At 45.8% G+C, this 22384-nt stretch overlaps 1 protein-coding gene across 1 annotated transcript in view; it reads left to right on the forward strand.

Annotated features, from left to right (window-relative positions):
- Positions 1-19455, forward strand: part of LOC115113282 (inactive ubiquitin carboxyl-terminal hydrolase 54-like) — an 86662-nt gene extending 67207 nt beyond the window's left edge. The window contains 11 exon segments of the mRNA XM_065012832.1: positions 106-239; positions 1807-1968; positions 2602-2721; positions 4671-4866; positions 5711-6690; positions 6832-6953; positions 14641-14772; positions 15591-15666; positions 15669-15827; positions 16164-16649; positions 16652-19455. Coding sequence (XP_064868904.1) covers positions 106-239; positions 1807-1968; positions 2602-2721; positions 4671-4866; positions 5711-6690; positions 6832-6953; positions 14641-14772; positions 15591-15666; positions 15669-15827; positions 16164-16649; positions 16652-16791 — 2707 coding nt within the window. The 3' untranslated portion in view covers positions 16792-19455.
- Positions 19456-22384: the final 2929 nt, after the last annotated feature.

Consider the following 22384-nt stretch of genomic DNA (forward strand, 5'->3'; position numbering starts at 1 on the left):
AAATGATAGTAACTCACATATCCGAAAAGGCTAGACTCACAAATACGGACAGCTACATGATGAACTGTGTATTGTATGACTGACTTCTCTGTCTGTTTCTCTCAGGGACACCGGTCTGAAGAAGCCTTCCAGCTCCAGCTCAGGTCCATCATGGCGCACTGTGCCCAAGTCTAAGAGCAGCAGTGCTCTCCTGCAGGACGTCAAGGCTTCATGCAGGGGCAACAGCCACATAAGCCTGGGTAGGTCTGAGTCCGTGTGTGAGTGAGTTTCCCACAATGTGTGTGGGAAAGTGTCTTTTTAGGTGTTGTGTCTGTTTTGGGGTGTATACAGTGCATTCGCACTTCTCTTTTTCCACGTTTGATACAGCCTCGTTCTAAAATGGATTAAATTATTTTTTTCCCTCATCAATCTACACAATACTTCATAATGACAAAGCGAAACAGATTTTTAGAAATGTTTGCTCATTTATTACAAATATAAAACAGAAATTCCTTATTTACATAAGTTTTCAGACCTTTTGCTATGAAATTGAGCTCAGGTGCATCCTGTTTCCATTGATCATCCTTGAGATGTTTCTACATCTTGATTGGAGTCCACCTGTGGTAAATTCAATTGATTGGACATGATTTGGAAAGGCACACACCTGTCTGTATAGACAATGTCCCACAGTTGACAGTCCATTGCAGAGGAAAATCCAAGCCATGAGCTCTGACAGAGTTCCAGAGTTTCTCTGTGGAGATGGGAGAACCTTCCAGAAGAACAACCATCCTTGCAGTACTCCACCAATCAGTCCTTTATGGTAGAGTGGCCAGACGAAAGCCATTCCTCAGTAAAAGGCACATGACAGCCCACTTGGAGTTTGCCAAAAGGCACCTAAAGGACTCAGACCATGAGAAACAAGATTCTCTGGTCTGATGCCAAGCGTCACATCTGGAGGAAACCTGGCACCATCCCTACAGTGAAGCATCATGCTGTGGGGATTTTTTTTCAGCTACAGGTACTGGGAGACTAGTCAGGATCAAGGGAAAGATGAACAGAGTAAAGTACAGAGAGATCTTTGATGAAAACCTGCTCCAGAGCGCTCAGGACCTCAGACTGGGGCGAAGGTTCATCTTCCAACAGGACAACGACCCTAAGCACACAGCCAAGACAACGCCGGAGTGGCTTCGGGACAAGTCTCTGAATGTCCTTGAGTGGCTCAGCTAGAGCCTGGAATTGAACCCGGTCGAATATCTCTGGAGAGACCTGACAATAGCTGTGCAGAGACGCTCCCCATCCAACCTGACAGAGCTTGAGAGGATCTGCAGAGATTAAAGGAGAGAAACTCCCCAAATACAGGTGTGCCAAGCTTGTATCGTTGTACCCAAGAAGACTCGAGGCTGTAATCGCTGCCAAAGGTGCTTCAACAAAGTACTGAGTAATTGTAATATGTAAGATTTCTGTGTTTTTTATTCAATTTGTCCATTTCTAAAAACCTGTTTTTGCTTTGTCATTATGGGGTATTGTGTGTTGATTGATGAGGGGGAAAGAAACATTTAATCCATTTTAGAATAAGGCTGTAACGTAACAAAATGTGGAAAATGTCAAGGGGTCTGAATATTTTCCGAATGCACTGTATATTCATTATGAACTCTGAGCAGATGGTTTATGTTAATTCATCTCTGTATCTCTTGTGTGCTCAAAGTGTGATGACGTGTACACACTCTCACTCCTCACACCTCTTCCCCCTGCCTTGTCTTGTCAGGCTATTGAACTGGGACCATTATAGAAAGCTACGATATTAACGTGTGTGTTTGTGTCACACAGCGGGAGAAGGCCGCAGCGAACTGGACGAGCTGCAGGAGGAGGTGGCCAGGCGAGCGAGGGAGCAGGAGTTACAGAGGAGGAAGGAGAAGGAAAAGGAGGCCGCCTTGGGGTTCAACCCCAGACCCAGCAAGTTCATGGACCTGGACGAGCTACAGAACCAGGGTAAGGCCCCAGAACCAACCCCAGCTTGGTTGCTCAGCTAGAGCAGTTCCACTCTGAAGCCCATGAGTAACAGGGTTGGTGACCACTGTAGTACAGCATGTGAAAATCAGAAGAGAACAGGGAGCTGTATCAGTTGTTCTCCGGAGGCAGCCTGGGTTTGGGTGTGTGTCTCTTTATGTAGCAGGTGTCTGAGTGCTCCATGTTGAAAGCACCCTGAGTGGGCTGACTAATGGGACTGCTGTTGTCTAACAAAAAAGAGCATTGTTCCCCCACCCACACAATTGGAAGTTTCCTCATTCAGATGGTTAGAATGTGTGACTGGCCAGTGGCCCAGTCACAGCGTAGAAGGGTTAAAAAGTGAGTTTGAATGTTCACTGCGTTTTGTAGTGGAGAGAAATCGGATTGAACTAGTGGGGCTTGTACACGGATTTAGGTCAGGCGATCCTGCTGCGATTCTGAAGTGAACAATAAGTGAACAATAAGTCCTCCATCTTCAAAGGGTTGCAAAGACATATCATTAACTCGACCCCCCCCCCCCCCCCCCCCCCCCGCGGTGTGCCTTTTTTGTTTTAAATATCCTTTTTGTTTTAAAAAGCTTTGCTTTTGGTGTGTGTGCACATCTGTGTTTCTTAGGCAAAGGGGACGGCTATGAACGCTGCGTGTCGGACGCTGAGCTACTGCTAGACCAGTCCCTGCGACTGGAGCAGGCTGGCGAGGTGGCCGCCGCTCTGTCTGTGGTTAATGAAGCTGTATGTAAGTAGCCCTGACCTGCCTCCCTGTGCCTGCTGGCAGCCGACCAGCTAGGACACCATACCACCACCTACCTACCTGTGTGTCTGTCCATGTGTGTCTCTGTTGGTTTCACCTGTAGTCCTTACCACTATTGTGCATAAGACAGCTATGCTGCAAGAAGGGTGTGGTCATTTGACCTTTGGTGTGGACTGGAGGGTCCTATATATGACAAAGACCCACTTTCAGGCCACATAGTCACTTGGTTTGAACCAGTCATCTGACTATCTATACCCAAAAGACTAAAGATGACCTCCAGCGATTACACAAATATTTTTTACTGTTTAAAAGCGATATCCCAAGTATAAATACAGTGAAGTACACACTCTAAAGGGTAGACACGACTGCAAAGTTCAAGGAGTAGGGCATTCAAGGAGTTGGTCTGATGGGAAGTTGTGATTTCACCGGCCTCGCCCTTTGCTTGAGGAGCAATAGAGAACAAAAGAGGGAAGGACCACCCCACCACTTGTGCTGTGTCATAACCTACCTGGACCACCTGTTGAGGTGTGCCTTTTGTTAAGTAAATGAGGTGAAAATGAGACTGGAGTGCCACTTTATGCCACTTTATGGTATTGGCTGCAATGCACGAGCAACACGGTGCTCTATCGTCTCCTAGCAAAACCCTTTTAGTGCCCGCAACTATAGCTCCTGTTTTATCCAAATATCTTGACATTTGTGCTTTCTGTCCAGTCAGACTTACAACTAGAGTCCTGAACCTAAAATAACCCCCCCCCCCCCCCCCCCGCAAACATGAGCAGGAGCAGTCTTGAATGAGTAATGACTAGGGGAAGAGACAATTTAGTCTGTCTAAACACAAGTTTGGGACGGCTGATAAGGTCAGCAGCCCTCTGCCTACCAACCATCCCTGTCTGATGATAATGAAACAAGGGATGTTTACCCATCACCGTGGTTATTATCCTGCCTGGTAGCACAGAGTGGGAGGGGTCAGGGTGGGGAACCCAGCTCTATGACAACCAAGTCTTCCCAGGGCTCATTTAGGACAATGTGGCCTGGGTCTGTTAGGTCAACATGGCAGTGAGTCTGTTGTTAGTGTGGTCTCTCTGTCTGTGTTTGTCCTCGTTTCCTAATGTCTCTGTGTTTTGATGTGACTTTCACAGTTTCACTGTCTCTGTCGTGAGCGTCTTGAATGTGTGTTTGAATCTCCTGACTCGTCCACTGAGGAATGCTCACACCCACACAAACACACACACACACACACCCACACACACACACAATTACCCTTGTCTGGCACCCCACTACCCCCTCGTCTCACAAAGCCCATTCCTCCATTTCTCCCTTTAAGATCTACAGCAAGTCAAGTCGATTACTAAAAACGTCTGAACTAAAGATATTTTGCCCGCTAACCAAGACAAAGTGTTTTAAAAATAGCCGCTATATTTCTCAGTTCAGCCGCCGTGATATGAGTCGAAATACCGAGGAACAGCCATTATTTTATTCTCAGTCTTCTTGGATATATTGCGCCTAGGGAAGGGCTCAGCTTAAAACTATCAATTGAATTGTTTTTCCTTAACACAGTTCACTTTGATTTGATTAATTTAACGTTATTCTATATGATTTAACCATTTGCCGAATGAACAGAATATTTTGTAAGGAGTCACTGTGGATCTTAATTTCCCCCGTGTGTATCATCAGCCTGTGTCCATTTTAATTTACAACACACACACATCCATTTTACTCACCAAGCGTGGTGCCTGTTTGTGTTCTCCCCCACCCCAAAACCCATCCACCCACCCACCCCTCCCAAACCCACGTCATTATTTCAACAGTCTAATCCTATGATTTGATTTTGTGCCAAGTGTTTTTGCATGCATCCCCATAACGCAGCTCTTTATTTTCTGCATTTTTCTATATTTTTTTCTTTTCTGCTTTCCTTCCCTTTTTTCACCCTGTAGCTAAACTCAGGCTTCCCATGCATGAGGGTGGCGCTAACACCCATAGCAGGACAGTGGCTGAGGCCCGGCTGCAAAAGTGCATGAGGAGAGCGCGGGGCCTGCAGCAGCGCATGCAGCAGCAGGAAGACAGACCCCAGCAACAGGATCAGGAGCAGACAGAGAAGCAGGATCAGCCCTGTCCCTCTCCCCAGGGCCCCCAGGTACCAGCATTGTCTCCTGTGTCCTGTGACTCCCATCCCCCACCTGACCTCACCTGTGGCTGAGCTCCTCATGTGACTCTGGAAGGAGTGGAACAAGGGATCACACAGTCCTGGTTTATTCTTTAACATGCAACATGCTTTGCAGGTAGTTTAGGAAAGACACCATTGATTTGTAAGTATGTGTTCAATGTGCATACAGACAAAGGGAGAAATGCTGTTTTGTTTTCTTTAACCTAGATTCTTTACAGTAGGTCTATGTGTGCTAATCTGATTCCTACATCTAACCATTAATACAGCATCATTTTTTCCAAACACACAATTTTACCCTTGTGTTTTAAGGTTTTCAAATATTTGCTAATGCCGTCTCTTATTCAGTGTAGCTCGTGCTGCTGTGTTGTTTGGAGAGTTGTGTGTGCGGGTGTTTACTCTTTAGTTATTGTGGAGGTTGCTGTGAGTCCTGGTCCTAGGGGGTCCACAGACACGAGTGCCTCTTCCAGGGGTCCGGTTCTGAGCCACCCCCGTGGCTCACCTGTGCCAAAGCTCAAATGTCCATCTGTTACAGGAACATCACACACACTCACACACACACTAACTCGCACGCATGCACAATCAACTCACATACCCGCACACACGGACTCCCATGGACACACTGACATGCGCGCACACACACACACCAACTAACATTTTAGACCTAGAACATGTGTATAGTATAAAAAGTAGTATTTAGTAATGTATTGTAAACAATACAAAATCCTCCTCTGTTTCAGAGCAAAGACATGGGAGAGATGCCTCGCCATCAATCACTAACCAGCCCATAACATGAGCCTCTTTCCTCCTCCTTCCTAGTGAACAGCCTGTCCCAATCCAAATACTGTTGACAGACGCCCAGGAGGACCAACCACAAGCAGTCCCGGAAGCCACCAGAAACACGCCTTCTCCTCTCTACGTTAAGCCCCTCCCATCCAGCACAAACTCGCTCCCTGAGCCCCTGAGCCACCCCCCTGTCGCTATGGCCCCGAGCTCTCACACAGGGTCACCCACGGGGGGGTTCATGGCGGAGGCGTGGGGGCGCCGGGAAGGACTGGAGATGACAGGCATGCTAGATAACTCTTGTACTCATGTGAGACCCCTCCACATGCACACTACCGTGTCCCTGCCTGCCCTGTGTGTGAATGGCCGGGACGAGAGCTTTACTGAGGGAGGCCATGACCAGACTCCAGCCCTGCCCAACCACCAGCCAGCTGCACCCTCACACTGGAACAGTAACCCCCCAACCCAGACTCTGCCCACCCCACGCCCGCACTCCAGGACACCCTCTCCAGTCAGCCACACCTCAGAGGAAAGGAGCGACACCAACATGGAGGATGCCTATTCCAGACGGCCAGCCCTGGGCCCCTCTCAGGCTCCTCCAGCCCATCAGAACCACAGCTCCCCTGTCCCCATCTCCTCCAACACCTCTAGGCTCGGCCCTCCTCCTCCCCCTCCCACCCGTAACTGGTCCGGCTGGAGCCTGGACCAGCCAGTCACCTTCGACTCCCCCTTCTACGCCCCTCCTACAGACTCCCACTGCCCACCTTCCACCCCCATCAGACCAGGGTGGACCGCTTCCCCAGCGTCTGGGAACTACAGGCCAGGTGCCGCCATGCCAGTGGAGCGCTGGGCAGAGAATGTGACCCGCTACTACAACTCCCAGGCGGTGGTTGGGTCACCCTGTGAGGAGCTGTCGGAGCTAGACTCTCTGTACCAGGCGAGCCTTCAGGCCACCAGCCTGCCCCGGGCCCCAAGCGCAGTTAGCCCCCAGCCCACTGCCAACAAGCAACGTAAGTATACTCACTGACCAGTGATGTATGGTACAACTGTAAAAATACAAATAAAAACAAGCTCGATATGATGAGGGATAAAAATATAAGTGGGTGAGAGCTGTCCATGACTAATACTGTATCTCTGTGTTGTATCTGCAGCGGCTAGAAAGCTGTTGTCTGGGCTGACTGCACCTGGCCGCTCCAAGACTCCCACAGCCGAGTTAGAGAGATATGCTTACAGAACGCCAGGCTACACCAGCAGCCCCACACAACACAACAAGGTTGGCATCCACAGGGTGTGTGTGTGTGTGTTCATTGTCCTACATGTGGCTGATTGTGAGTTTCAGGGCTGTGTGTGGTGATGCATGTTCCAAGCTGTGTGTGTTGAGGCTGCTTGGTGATTTGGTGCTGATGTGTGAAGGTTGTATCTGAGTGACGTGTGTGGGCGGACTGGCGTGTGTTTGCGTCAGTCCTTGTGTCTGTACATGCATGTTTTTTTGCAGGGCTTGACATTCAGGTAAATTTGCCAGTGGCACACCGGGTCAGTGGCTTTTCAAGGTTACTGGCTCCAACATTGTAACCACTGGCCCATATTGTATTGGTGTGGTGATGCAGCATAACAAAAATGCATATTCATAACTGTTTTGATTGGATGCTGGGCTCTGATTATCATTGAATGGAGGTCAGACTGCAGTCTTGTTTTGTCAGAGGATAACCCGGACTCAACATGATGCCCTGTGATAACTGACAAAAAGACACTAATAACATTTTGTTAAAAGGAATATTTTCGTGAAAAGCATGTCATTGTGTGAATTTGATAGCACCCCCCCCATGCTTAATTTCATCCCCCCATTCGTCTCAAACTCCTCAAGCTCTCTCTCCAGAGCCTCTTCTGTTGGCTAGTTCTGTCTTCCTCCCCAAGCTGTGAACCCTGGGCATCTAGCTGGCAGACCCAGACCCCCACCACCTCAGAACAACTTGCTCTGCGTTGAATTCATCAAGGTCTGGTCCCTCAATTGTGATGATGCGGCTGAGCTGAGTTGTCGCCAGTGAGGAACTCCAGTTGGTTGTGATACTTGACACGCAGGACAATCCCTTTTCGCAGACAGCTGTGCTGATGGCCATTGTGAGATTACTGAGCTAATGGGGAAACTGGTGACTTTAAAAAATATATTTATATATATATACATTTTTTTTTACCTCTTTCTCTCCAATTTTGTGGTGTCCAATTGGAGTCGCTAGTGCGCGAATGGACTAGGACATCCCTGCCGGCCAAACCCGGACGACGCTGGGCCAATTGTGCGCCGCCCCATGGGTCTCCCGGTCATGGCTAGCTGCGACAGAGCCTCGAACCCAGAATCTCTAGTGGCACAGCTAGCACTGCGATGCAGTGGCTTAGACAACTACGCCACTCGGGAGGCCCGACTAGGTGACTTTTATCAAATCAAATCATATTTTATTTGTCACATGTGGAATTATACAACAGGAATGACCGTAAAATGCTTACTTACAAGCCCTTAACCAACAATGCAGTTCAAGAAATATAGTTCAAGAAAATATTTACAAAATAAACATAAGTAAAAAATATAATAAAATGTTACACAATAAAATAACAATAACGAGGCTATATACAGGGGTTACCGATACCGAGTCAATGTGCGGGGGTACAGGTTAGTCAAGGTCATTTGTACATGTAGGTAGGGGTAAAGGGACTATGCATAGATAATTAACAGCTAGTAGCAGCGGTGTAAAAACACTGGGGATGGGGTCAATGTAAATAGTGTGGGTAGCAATTTGATTAATTGTTCAGCAGTCTTATGGCTTGGGGGTAGAAGCTGTTGAGGAGCCTTTTGGACCTAGATTTGGTGCTTTGGTACCGCTTGCCGCATGGTAGCAGAGAAAACATTCTATGACTGGAGTCTTTGACAATTTTGGGGTCCTTCCTCTGAGACTAGTATATAGGTCCTGAATGGCAGGAAGCTTGGCCATAGTGATTTACTGGGCTGTACGCACTACCCTCTGTAGTGCCTTAGGGTCGGATGCCGAGCAGTTATACCAGGCGGTGATGCAATCGGTCAGGATGCTCTCCATCTGGGGACCCATGACAAATCTTTTCAGTGTCCTGAGGGGGAAAAGGCATTGGCGTGCCCTCTAAACGACTTTCTTGGTGTGTTTGGACCATGATAGTTTGTTGTGATGTGGATACCTGGGGCAGGAGGGTAGCCTAGTGGTTAGAGCATTGGACTAGTAACCGAAAGGTTGCAAATCCCCGAGCTGACAAGGTACAAATCTGTCATTCTGCCCCTGAACAGGCAGTTAATCCACTGTTCCTAGGCCGTCATTGAAAATAAGAATTTGTTCTTAACTGACTTGCCTAGTTAAATAAAGGTAATAAATAAATATTTAAAAAATACCAAGGAACTTGAAACTCTCGACCCACTCCACTACAGCCACATCGATATGAATGGGGGCATGTTTGGCCCTCCTTTTCCTGTAGTCCACAATCATCTCCTTTGTCTTGCTCATGTTGAGGGATAGGTTATTGTCCTGGCACCACACTGCCAGGTCTCTGACCTCCTCCCTATAGGCTGTCTCATCGTTGTCGGTGATCAGGCCTACCACCGTTGTGTCGTCAGCAAACTTTATGGAGTCGTGCTTGGCCAAGCAGCTGTGGGTGAACAGGGAGTAAAGGCGGGGAATAAGCACGCACCCTTGAGGAGCCCCCGTGTTGAGGATCAGCATGGCAGATGTGTTGTTGCCTACCCTAACCATCTGTGGGCGGCCCGTCAGGAATTCCAGGATTCAGTTGCAGAGAGAGGTGTTTAGTCCAAGGGTCCTTAGCTTAGTGATGAACTTAATGGGCACTATGGTGTTGAACGCTGAGCTGTAGTCAATGAACAGCATTCTCACATAGGTGCTCCTTTCGTCCAGGTGGGAAGGGGCAGTGTGGAGTGCGATTGAGATTGCGTCATCTGTGGATCTGTTGGGGCGGTATACGAATTGGAGTGGGTCTAGGGTGTCCGGGATGATGATGTTGATATACACCATCATAAATAGTGTACAGTGCCTTCAGAAAGTATTCAGACCCCTTGACTTTTTCCACATTTTGTTACGTTCCAGCATTATTCTAAAATTGATTAAATCGTTTTTTTCCCCTCATCAATCTTCACACAATACCGCATAATGACAAAGCAAAAACAGGATTTGTTTTGCAACAACTATTTATTTAGAACCACAGATGGACAAAATGGGAGTTAACGTTAACTGGGGAAAATCTACAATTTCATAAGATTGGTGCTTTGAATCCTGCGTCGTTAATGCCGTTGCCTGTGGAGGGTGAATCGCACACATGTAACCCAGATCAGATTACTCCAAAACCTAGGCCTGATTTGCAAGAGACAGCATTGAAATCGGGAAAAGTATTGTATACAGATGGCTCTAGTTACATAACCACAGAAGGGAAGAGAGTAATGTAATGGGGTACGCTGTGTGTGATGACAGAGGAATAGTGAAGGCTGGCCCACTGTCAGCCTCGGTGTCAGCCCAGGGGGCGGAGTTACATGCATTGGCCGAGGCTTGTAGGTTGACGGAAGGGGAGAATGTAACAATATACACTGATTCTCGGTATGAATTTGGAGAAATTCATGATTTCGGTACATTGTGGTCACAATTGGGCATGTTAACAGTGACAGGATCCCCAATAAATAATGGTCTGCCTCAACTATTCCAGCACCATTTCAACTTCAACATTTCAACATCATCAAATCACCTCTGCTTAGTCTATTACACGGACAACTAAAAGATACCAAAAACAATTTAGCCCAATCAACGTAAGCTAAATATGATGTGGCTGTCCATGCTTCTGATTTGTGTGTGTGTGTGTGTGCACGTTTGTGCAAGTAGAAAATTATGTTGACTCACCCTACATGTAGAGAAACGCCAATGCCATCCTCCTCTCTTTCATGTTGACGAAACAGTCTATCACTCTGTCATACAGTACACGTTTTATTTTTTGTTGTCCTAGGCTAACTGGCTAAAATACTTGCTCGCTAGCCTAACTTCCATTCATGGGCAACGTTAGCTAGTTAACGTTAGCATTCTACATATTGAACTTCCATCCTCTCAGACCAGGGGCACAGCAATGTATTAATTAATGGAGAAATAATGTATTACAGAGAATTAACCTCTCTGGGATATGTGGGACAGTAGCGTCCCACTTAGCCAGAAGCCAGAGAAAATGCAGCGCGCCAAATTCAAATAAATTCCTATAAAAATCTAACTTTCATGAAATCACAAGATACCAAATTAAAGCTACACGTATTGTGAATCCAGCCAACATGTCAGATTTCAAAAAGGCTTTTCAGCGAAAGCAAACAATGCTATTATCTGAGGATAGCACCTCCGTAAACAAAAGAGCATCTCATCCAGGATGGCACATCAATGCGAGCTGTGGCAAGAAGGTTTGCTGTGTCTGTCAGCGTAGTGTCCAGAGCATGGAGGCGCTACCAGGAGACAGGCCAGTACATCAGGAGACGTGGAGGAGGCCGTAGGAGGGCAACAACCCAGCAGCAGGACCGCTACCTCCGCCTTTGTGCAAGGAGGAGCAGGAGGAGCACTGCCAGAGCCCTGCAAAATGACCTCCAGCAGGCCACAAATGTGCATGTGTCTGCTCAAACGGTCAGAAACAGACTCCATGAGGGTGGTATGAGGGCCCGATGTCCACAGGTGGGGGTTGTGCTTACAGCCCAACACCGTGCAGGACGTTTGGCATTTGCCAGAGAACACCAAGATTGGCAAATTCGCCACTGGCGCCCTGTGCTCTTCACAGATGAAAGCAGGTTCACACTGACCACATGTGACAGACGTGACAGAGTCTGGAGACGCCGTGGAAAACGTTCTGCTGCCTGCAACATCCTCCAGCATGACCGGTTTGGCGGTGGGTCAGTCATGGTGTGGGGTGGCATTTCTTTGGGGGGCTTTATTTTCCTTTATTTTCTGAGCAGTGTACAACTTTTTGGTAAAAACTCAACTCGTCGTGTTTGGAGGACAAAGAATGCTGAGTTGCATCCAAAGAACACCATACCTACTGTGAAGCATGGGGGTGGAAACATGCTTTGGGGCTGTTTTTTTGCAAAGGGACCAGGACGATTGATCCGTGTAAAGGAAAGAATGAATGGGGCCGTGTATCGTGAGATTTTGAATGAAAACCTCCTTCCATCAGCAAGGGCATTGAAGATGAAACGTGGCTGGGTCTTTCAGCATGACAATGATCCCAAACACACCACCCAGGCAACGAAGGAGTGGCTTCGTAAGAAGCATTTCAAGGTCCTGGAGTGGCCTAGCCAGTCTCCAGATCTCAACCCCTTAGAAAATCTTTGGAGGGAGTTGAAAGTCTGTGTTGCCCAGCAACAGCCCCAAAACATCACTGCTCTAGAGGAGATCTGCATGGAGGAATGGGCCAAAATACCAGCAACAGTGTGTGAAAACCTTGTGAAGACTTACAGAAAACGTTTGACCTCTGTCATTGGCAACAAAGGGTATATAACAAAGTATTGAGAAAAACTTTTGTTATTGACCAAATACTTATTTTCCACCATAATTTGCAAATAAATTCATAAAAAATCCTACAATGTGATTTTCTGGATTTTTTTTGTGTACCTATGATGAAAATTACACAATTACAAAATTACACTTGCACAATTGGTGGCTGACTAAGTACTTTTTTGCCCCACTGTATGCTCTCAATGTGATATTATAGGAGTGACGTCAAAATCCAAGCTGGCTTCCCTTGACACTTTTTTTTGGTGCGTCAGGATCATTTAGTTGAGCTCGCTCAGTTTAGCTCAACGCTGATTGGCAAATTTGGTATACTTTTTTATCAAGGGAGTCCAAATGCTCGCCGGTTCCCCTTGCATTCCATTCGATGCTACGGGCGACAACAATGTCATACTCGTTTGGACCAGACAACATCAGATAGATGGCCTACACATAGAAAGACAGAGGGACGCTGTTTCACTGGCTTGGATGCTTTCTCCGGTGAGATACATTCAGAATCTGAGACAAAATATCAGTTATGTATTTTTTTATTGGTCAACTTTTTGGTATCCATGAATACATGCCACCGATAACACAGCAGTTTTTGTGACAAACCATCAGTAGCGTAGAAAATGTGATGGAAACCCATTTTAAGTTGTGTTTTTCATTCAGAACATAGAAATTTACCTGCAAAAGTTATTTTGACGTGCACTACATCATTACGCACAGAGTTTTATCCACAATAAGTCAGTTTGATGAAAACATCTCTGGTGGGAAAATGTGGATATTGTTTTAAGCAGGTGAAAATCTGTCTCAAATTGTATGGAAACCTAGCTAGTGGTGTGTTTCCAACAAATGGACAAAAATCAGTGCGTGATCGTGCACACAAATTTGACTTTTTCGCGCACTTTTTCATGAACCAAATAAAAATCAAAAATGTATTGTTTCCATCGCATTTTCAACTCTACCAAGCATCAGTCATCATGTTTCCAGAATAAGACCCTCGGTAGTTATCGGAAAGGAGCACCATGTGAGGTTCATCATAATTTATTTAATCTGTAGCCTAATAAAGTGCATGGTTTCCCGAGTCATAGTGGAAGGACCACACCCCATATCATCCAAGCTTATGTCAATAAGATGGTTAGGCCTATTATATAAATATTTACACATAAAGGCATTCCCATTGCCATTTTTCGCATGGATTATTTTTACTGCACAAAAAAATAGGTCCCCGTCATGTCGAACAAACAAATTATCATTAGGCATTCATGAAATCATACCGAAACTTCCCGTTTCCATTACAGCTGCCGTAAATATGGTATGACTTTACACCCATAAAAACTGTGGATGGAAACGTGGTTAGAGGCTGAAATTTCCTCACTCTTTTTTTTATCCCTGTCATTTTCCTTTTTGCTCATCCTACATCGTCCTGCTTCTCTTTTTTTACCAGGCACTTGTCACGGATAAGAAACATTGTTTCGGTCTCTCTATTCGTTCTCCCTCTCCCTCTCTATTTTCTACTATGATACTTTTTCTACTTTTTCCCTCTCTATTTTCTACTATGATAATTACTATGATAATTATTTCATGTTCGCCCTTTCACTCGTAGCCTAGTTTGTGCGCTTACATTTTTTCCCAATGTCATCTGACAAGCTGACAAACCCTTAACCCTTACCCCTTACCCTAACCATGACCCAAATCATAGCCCTAACTTTAACCCTTTCCATCACCACTGGGGCAGGATCCCATATAGCACGGACCATGATTGGCACGCTCTGATTCAGATCCTGACTGGACTGAATCCCACATCCATTTCTTAATGTGCTATTTATCGGATACGTAGGCTATTTGACACAAATTTGAATGTTTTGAACCCACACCTATATTTTATTTATTTATGCCTAATACACTGTTATTTCTTCCTGTATCTAGCCAACAAGTGAGCTGTGTAAATAATTGTCATGCCATAGTGTAGTCCTAGGCCAACGCAAACCTTTCTTTGCTAATAGTGACATCGCTGTGTAGGATGCCTTATATTAGCAAAGACTGAAAAGCAGGTTAAGGACTGAGATGACGGGCTTCCTGCCTCTGCTGAAATTGGTCTGGCTCGAGTAGCCTGGACGTAGCCTAGGTCACTCGAGACGGAGAGGGAGAGTTTGACATTCATGCTTGGAAACCGAATGCTGATTGAAAGCAAGTGTGGAGTGTCTGACGTCGGGAAGATTGTCAAGGATGAAATATACAATATTATTTGTCTGTTTTGTAGTTTGAAACTGTACTGGCCCAAGCGAGCCATATGAAAGCTTGATTAACTGGCCCGGTGAGCTCGGCAGAACATGCCAGGCCAGCGGGCAGCCCTGAATGTTGAGCCCTGTTGTGCATGTGTGTGTGTAGGAGTGTGTTGGACACAATGTGTTTATTGTGTCCCTGTAGCCTGGGTCATGTGAGCGACCACTGGGAGATGACAAGAACTACAGTGCTGAGAACCTCCGCCGCATTGCCCGCAGTCTGAGTGGCACCGTCATAGGGGGCCGACCCGAACTCCTCACCCCCTCTCGCAGCTTTGTGAGTCACACTCTCTCTCTCTCTCTCTCTCTCTCTCTCTCTCTCTCTCTCTCTCTCATACACACACACACACACACACACACACACACACACACACAGTGTGCATATGTCATACACACAAACACAGAGCCTCACACGTGAGCCTCAGTTCCTGACTGGGAAAGGCCACAGCTGTCAATCCCACTCAGTGCTGTCTGTGTTACCTTGGGTGAGCACATCATTACATCATCATGTCATGTACCATCAATGTACCTCATCATCATCATCACACCTCCCTCCCAGTGAATGTGATGGTTTCATAATGTCATAATGCCATCTGGTGTTCACATAATGCAACTGCCATGTTGTGCTGTGATAGAGCCCCTAGTGGCGTGATCTTCACTCTGCAAAATGCTCGAAGCTGATTTTGTTAATTTAGTTAATCCAATAAGCTTTTAACCTTGTGTTCAGCTTACATTCTTTGGCTGAAGAACAAAAAACATCACTAGACATGGCACTGTTGCATTATATGAATAGATGGTGAGGGTTGTACTGCCATTGAACTCCTGACTGTTGTTTTTTTGTTGTTTTCACTGAAGTGTGGGTCAGCGGTCCCTTGTCAACCTGTTTTAACATTTACATTTACATTTAAGTCATTTAGCAGACGCTCTTATCCAGAGCGACTTACAAATTTTAACTCATCTGTCTTCCTCTTATCCCCATCTCCCTCCTGCCTCACAACTGCTGGGTATTCTCACCTTGTGGTGGATCTCTCTCTCTCTCTCTCTCTCTCTCTCTCTCTCTCTCTCTCTCACCCTGGACTTTTACAAAATAAAAAGGAGCCCCCAGTTACCAGGATGCCAAAGCATGCGGACTCCCGAGTCCCCGCACATCATCCTAGCACGTCCTCCCTGCACCCCCTCCCTCCTCCACCCACCTCTCTCCACCCGAACCCCAACCCCAACACCAATACCTCCACAACAACCACCACCACTACAGCCCCCCAGCACTGCCCCAGCACCCCCCTCAGCAGGCAGCACGGCCCCCCTCCGCGGGGCCCTATCTGGGACGCTCAGGTAACCATCAGCCTCCTTGACCTCCACCACCTCCAGTCATCAGACCATTAAACACAGCACCATGCTGGCCCTACCAGCCATGGGAAGTGGATCACATAACACTCACTTTGACTGTTCTACCTCCCGTTGTCTCTGTATGTCTGGTCATACTACGGGGTTTATGTGCCATTAACAATAATGAAGTATATTTGTTTTGTAGGGGTAGAACAGTAGAACATGGCACAAAACAATGCGACGGGGGATAAGAACACATTAACAGAACTTTGATTGTCCAGTGAGTTTCTCGGTGTGCCTCTACTGTGGTCGTCCTCTTCTAACGATTTTCTGCCCCCACAGGAGATCACCAGAAGGGAAACCAGTTTCTGGCTGTGTTTGACCGGGGTGAAGCTTTCTCCCGTGAAAACTACAGTGTTGCACTGAGCTACGGCACGCTGCCGCGGGCACCTCCCAGGACACCTCCTTCCTGGTCCTCCTCTCTCCCCCGGCCCAGGGAAGGACCCAACCCGGGACCTGGGTACTACAGCCGCCCAGACATGGGCTATGCCACCCTCTCCCACCCCCGCCGCTCTGCCCCCCCTAGTGGCGCCATCAATGGCTACAGGCAGCCTCCTCAATCCAGCAGGACCAATGGAACCCTACCTTCCCGTCTACAACCACAACACCACCCAGCCCACCACCGGCTTTCCAGCGAGACCTCCAACCAACCCCTCCGCCTGGACATACCCCCGGATGATGACTGGAGGACCCCCGACTACAGGATTGTACCGCTGTCCATGCCCATGCGGCATGCCCACCCCCTCCATCAGCCCACCCAGAGGCATGACCACCCCGTATGATGGCATCGTCCCGTGGCCCCGGTAGTGCCCAGCTCTGTTCCCTGTGCCAACAGCTGCCCACCGAGCCATCCCGTCACTACTGCCAGTCCTGCGGGGTTTACATGGCCCGTTTCCGGCCTGCCAGCTGATCCAGCTCACCGTCACCTTGCAAATGGACCCAGTTTACTCCCAACACACACACACCCTCTTTCTCTCTCTGTTCCCCATTGGGCCCTAGATGTCAGACTCTGCTGTTGTAGAATGCAGTTAAGGAGGCTCACAGCAATCTTGGGACACATTGTTCTAGCAGATTGTGGCCCTTTAGTTTACCATCAATTGATGTCTATAGTATAACCCCAGCCCCCATCCCACCCCAACCCTCTTTAACCAGACAGTCCAACCACGATGTCTGGTCCTTAACCTGGTATATTTCTATAGAGTTTATATTTAGTCTTTATGGCTGCTCGTCATCTAAGGTTATTTAAAGATGATGTGATCCAGCATTGGAAGGTCACAGAGTCCAGGCTGGGTAGAAGTGGGGCTGTGTAGTGTCCACTGAGGTGGATGGCAAGAGGCACTCAATCAGTCAATCAAGTGTATTTATAAAGCCCTTTTTACATCAGCAGAGTGTCACAAAGTGCTTATACAGAAACCCAGCCTAATACCCCAAAGAGCAAGCAATGCAGATGTAGAAGCACGTTGTGAGAAAGAAAGAAAAACTCCCTAGAGAGGTAGGAACCTAGGAAGAAAACTTAAGTGGAACCAGGCTCTGAGGGGTGGCCAATCCTCTTCTGGCTGTGCCAGTGAAGATTATAAGAGTACATGGCCATTAAGGCACTGTGCTTCTGGGAGGTTAGGACACCCCATAAACACATCGGCACCCAACACAGCTGGAGTTTAGGGTTACACTGATGTTCCCCGGGGTCACAAATGAACCCATTGTTTGAGGAAGTCTGTTACAGACGGGAGAATGAAGATGGAAGTTGAGTTACATGGTGGGGATGAGGGCCAAGGCGGAGTGAGAGGTACAGTTGGAAGTTGTACACATTTTATTGTCAGTCATGAAAACTCCTTTAACAGGTGTGAGAGTGAAATGGATGTGTCACAAGGCTGCTTTCTCACACCAACCCATCTCTGTCTGCACAGAAAGAGACGACACCCTCTCCTCAATGGATACTGACGCTATTTACTTACTGTATTACTCTATTTATCATTTTTAGCGCGCTCTGGGTAAGTAGTGTCTAGATTATCAAACTAATCTACAGGCCTAGCCTGTATATGCTCTGCCATAGACCTGCTGTACTTTGCATTCTCTCAACTAGCTAGCACTGTCTGGTGACTAGAGCCCTCTTGCAGAATGGGCCTGTGTGTGGGCTAAAGACGCTAGACGTTTCTCTTGAGGCTTTTCACAGCCCTGCAGATATGCATGGTTGTTCAGCAGATCTATGACTGATTTGATTTGATTTGATCTATGACTGAGGGAGTCACCCCGGAGCTTAGTGTACAATATATGAAGTATATATGAGATTTAGTGCAGTGAATTTACTTAACTGCGTTTAACACACGTTTAGTGCACTTCAGAAGTGTTAAGATAATTGTATCGGTTGCTGTTTTAATTCTATTGCCATTTCTCCCGTTGTTACCGGAGACTCTCAATGTTAGCCTATTTTTGTACTTGTGTAAGTTCGATGGGGATCCTGAGTGCTAAGGAGGTACAGTACAGAGGTTTACGCTCTTAGAGAAAACGTAATGACAGTGTACACATCTGTATTTTAGGATACTTTGCAGAGAACAAAATAGGAACTGATTATAAAACGGTCAATTCAATGGCTTTTAACAAATCTTACGAGTTGAATCTTGATGCTAGAGCCATTTTTCTTGATCTTTTATTTTTGTGATGCACGATGGCTGGAGATGGTTAGTTTCATGTTCCTAATTCAAATCTCAACCCAGACATTACTAAGATGCTGATTTATAGCTCCGGAATACAACAAAAGCCAACTTTGCCTCGTTTTTTGAGGCAGATTTTTAAATCTGATGATGTAAACTTGCGGATCATTAGAGTCCCAATTAGAGTGAAGTTGCTTTTTTTGACTTGTGAGGAAAAGAAAGCTACAGCCTTAGAAAATACACCTAGGTTATCTACAATCTGAAATGAAGGAAATGACAAAATTATGTTTTGTTGCTCTCTAAGATATTGCTGATTTGTTTTGGAATATTTTTACACTTATTTTTCTACACTGTAGATATGACTGAGGGAATATGAAGAGAATGGAGCTTATGGAAGAAAGGTTTTGAGTGTCTTAAGATAAAAAAAACAACTGCTGAAATCATATAGTTAATGCAGAATTTAGGATGCACAACTGCTGTGCAATTCATCAGGTGTGAGTGGTGTTGTTCTTCTTTAGGGCAAACAAGTCTCTGAAACGGAAATGTTACACACTTAACCAAAGAGTGCCACTTTAGTGAGACTCGTTTGAATGAAAAGGAATGAATCCTTCGTTTGTGTACATTAAGCAACACTTCCCCCTCGTGGATTGTCAGTAGAACAGAAGGTAACTGATGTGTCCATTTTATTTTTTTAACATGCTAATCAACAGAGACTGCAAAAGCCGAACAGTGTAACTGTGTGTACAGATAATGATAGGCTTCGACCTTAAATTTTAAGACGATGGGTTTTCTTAGTAGTATAAAGGAAGGGTTGACAGATTTCCATTTTTGGACTTTGTTTGTAAATGCTGTGCTAGCAGATGGAACTTGTATTTTTGCAATAAAGTTGTTATAAATTGCTCCAAACAGGAGCACAGTATGAAGATCGTCTGTTTATCTGTGACTTTGCTATGCTGCTCTAATCCCTTGCACTAAACATTTTAATTTAAAGGCAGCTGTACGTTACAACTAAACCCAAGAGTTCTTCCCAGACACTCACTGACCATACGTCATGATTTTCAGCTTCTGCTTGTGGCCAGTAAGTGTGATAAGGAATGTACAACAACATCCTGCTTCCTCCCTTTGTAAAAACCACTAAAGCACCCCCAATTTGAGAATTTTGGAAAAGGTCAATAGGAGGAAAAACTAACTGAGCGCTAGCTGACTGGTACCTCGGACAACAGTCCGTGTGTGAATGGCAGTTTTTGTATGACTGCAAACATTTGGCTCGGAGAGCTTTGGCAGTTCCTTGTCCTCACACCTCTGCTCTCCTCCTTCCTCCAGGTGCATCGGCAGCATAGTCTTGAGCACATCTGATGCACTAAAGCTCCTGCCGTAGTCCTCATAATACCGTAGTCCTACCATAGTCCTCATAATACCGTAGTCCTACCATAGTCCTCATAATACCGTAGTCCTACCATAGTCCTCAAGCTTGTGGCTAGACATCTAGAAACGTGTTTAGATACGTGAAGAGGACCTCCCTCTTCATTAAGAATTTGCTCCACCATACTCTCGTGTAGAAGTGTGAGTGAGCTACTTTATGGCGGAAAAACTCAGTGTGTCCTTGAATAACTCATTTAGGGTCAGCTGGATGATAGAGAGGGTTGGTTTTCAGGCTGAACTGTAATCTTCTTGAAGGAGGCCATTTCTCTCCTGAAATGCCAGGGTCACCTGGTAAATACTAGTTGGTCCACATTGGCGTTTGGGAGCCATTGCAGATTGCACTCTGGGCCCTTCTTCTCTTGCTCGACTCCATGGTGACCCTGTCCTTTTACCTTGTCTATACGGGTAACACTATTTCCTTGAAATCAGTTCTTCATACCTATTTAAGAGAAGTTCTCCTCCACAGCTAATCAGCCATGGTCTAAGTTGAGGCAAGGTGGCAGATGAAGCAGGGTGTTAGACGAAAGAATGACCCTCAATCATAAAGTTTATTTTCATTGTAAATAATAACCCTAGAAATGCAAGTTCACATGTAAAATAAAAAAGGTTAAAGAGAGGTCATCTGTAGTAGCCCAGTGGCACGGCTGATTTCCTCCTCTTCGTCTGAAGAGGATGTGTAGCAGGGATCGGACCAAAATGCAGCGTGGTAAGTGTCCATAGTTGTTTTTAATGAATAAACCGAAACACTACAAAACAATAAACGGACCTTGAATAACCGAAACAGTACCGTGTGGTGAAACAGACACGGAAACAATCACCCACAAAGTACCCACAGAATATGGCTGCCTAAATATGGTTCCCAATCAGAGACAATGATAGACAGCTGCCTCTAATTGAGAACCAATCTAGGCAACCATAGACATACAATATACCTAGAAAGGAAACAGCCCCATAAATACAAAAACCCCTAGAGAAGACAAAAAGCACATACATCACCCATGTCACACCCTGACCTAACCAAAATAACAAAGAAAACAAAGAATACTAAGGTCAGGGTGTGACACCCAGTCAAAAACAGTCGTCAAATCAGGATTGGTACCTCCATTGGTACATCAATCTTCACAGCTCTGTCTATGAATTTGAGAGGGTTTTATTTCTCCAGAGCCATTTCTTCGCTGGTGGAGTGGGGTGACCACTTTGTTGCTTTTCCAAATGCCGAATCGCCCTTTCATCTCTCCCATTTTGCTTTTGAAGATGTGCAAAAGCAGGTTACTCTAGGGATACAGTATGTTCCCCTCTCCCAGTGAGGCTTATTGGCCAATAGAGCTGTGCACCAACAGTTCTGGGGCAAGTGGGTCAGGATACAGTCAGCCTCCCTCGTGGTGTTTGTGTCAGATACCAGTCATGCTGAAGCCCTGAGTCCACTGGGGTGGAGGGGGTCCCATTGAGAAGGAGGATCAGTACCACCTGATGATGCTATTATTAGTGCATGATTATGCTGCTGTTATTACTGCATGATGATGATACTCTTATTAGTGAATGATGATGTTGTTATTAGTGCATGATGATGATGATGCTGTTATCAGTGCATGATGATGATGCTGTTATTAATGCATGATGATGATGATGATGATGTTATTAGTGCATGATGATGATGATGTTGTTATTAGTGCATGATGATGCTGCTGTTATTAGTGCATGATAATGATGATTCTGCTGTTATTAGTGCATGATGATGATTATGATGTTATTAGTGCATGCTGATGATGCTGTTATTAGTGCATGATGATGATTATGCTGTTATCAGTGCATGATGATGATGCTGTTATTAGTGCATGATGATGATGTTGTTATTACTGCATGATGATGATGATGATGATGCTGCTGTTATTAGTGCATGATGATGGTGTTGTTATTAGTGCATGATGATGATGATGATGCTGTTATCTATCAGTGCATGATGATGATGATGATGATGATGATGTTATTAGTGCATGATGATGCTGCTGTTATTAGTACATGATAATGATGATGCTGCCGCTGTTATTAGTGCATGATGATGATTATGATGTTATTAGTGCATGATGATGCTGCTGTTATTAGTACATGATAATGATGATGCTGCTGTTATTAGTGCATGATGATGATTATGATGTTATTAGTGCATGCTGATGATGCTGTTATTAGTGCATGATGATGATGCTGTTATTAGTGCATGATGATGATGTTGTTATTAGTGCATGATGATGATGATGATGCTGCTGTTATTAGTGCATGATGATGATGTTGTTATTAGTGCATGATGATGATGATGCCGTTATCAGTGCATGATGATGATGATGATGCTGTTATCTATCAGTGCATGATGATGATGATGATGATGCTGTTATTAGTGCATGCTGATGATGATGCTGTTATTAGTGCATGATG

This window comes from Oncorhynchus nerka, linkage group LG28, assembly GCF_034236695.1.
Source record: "Oncorhynchus nerka isolate Pitt River linkage group LG28, Oner_Uvic_2.0, whole genome shotgun sequence".
Lineage (NCBI taxonomy): Eukaryota > Metazoa > Chordata > Actinopteri > Salmoniformes > Salmonidae > Oncorhynchus > Oncorhynchus nerka.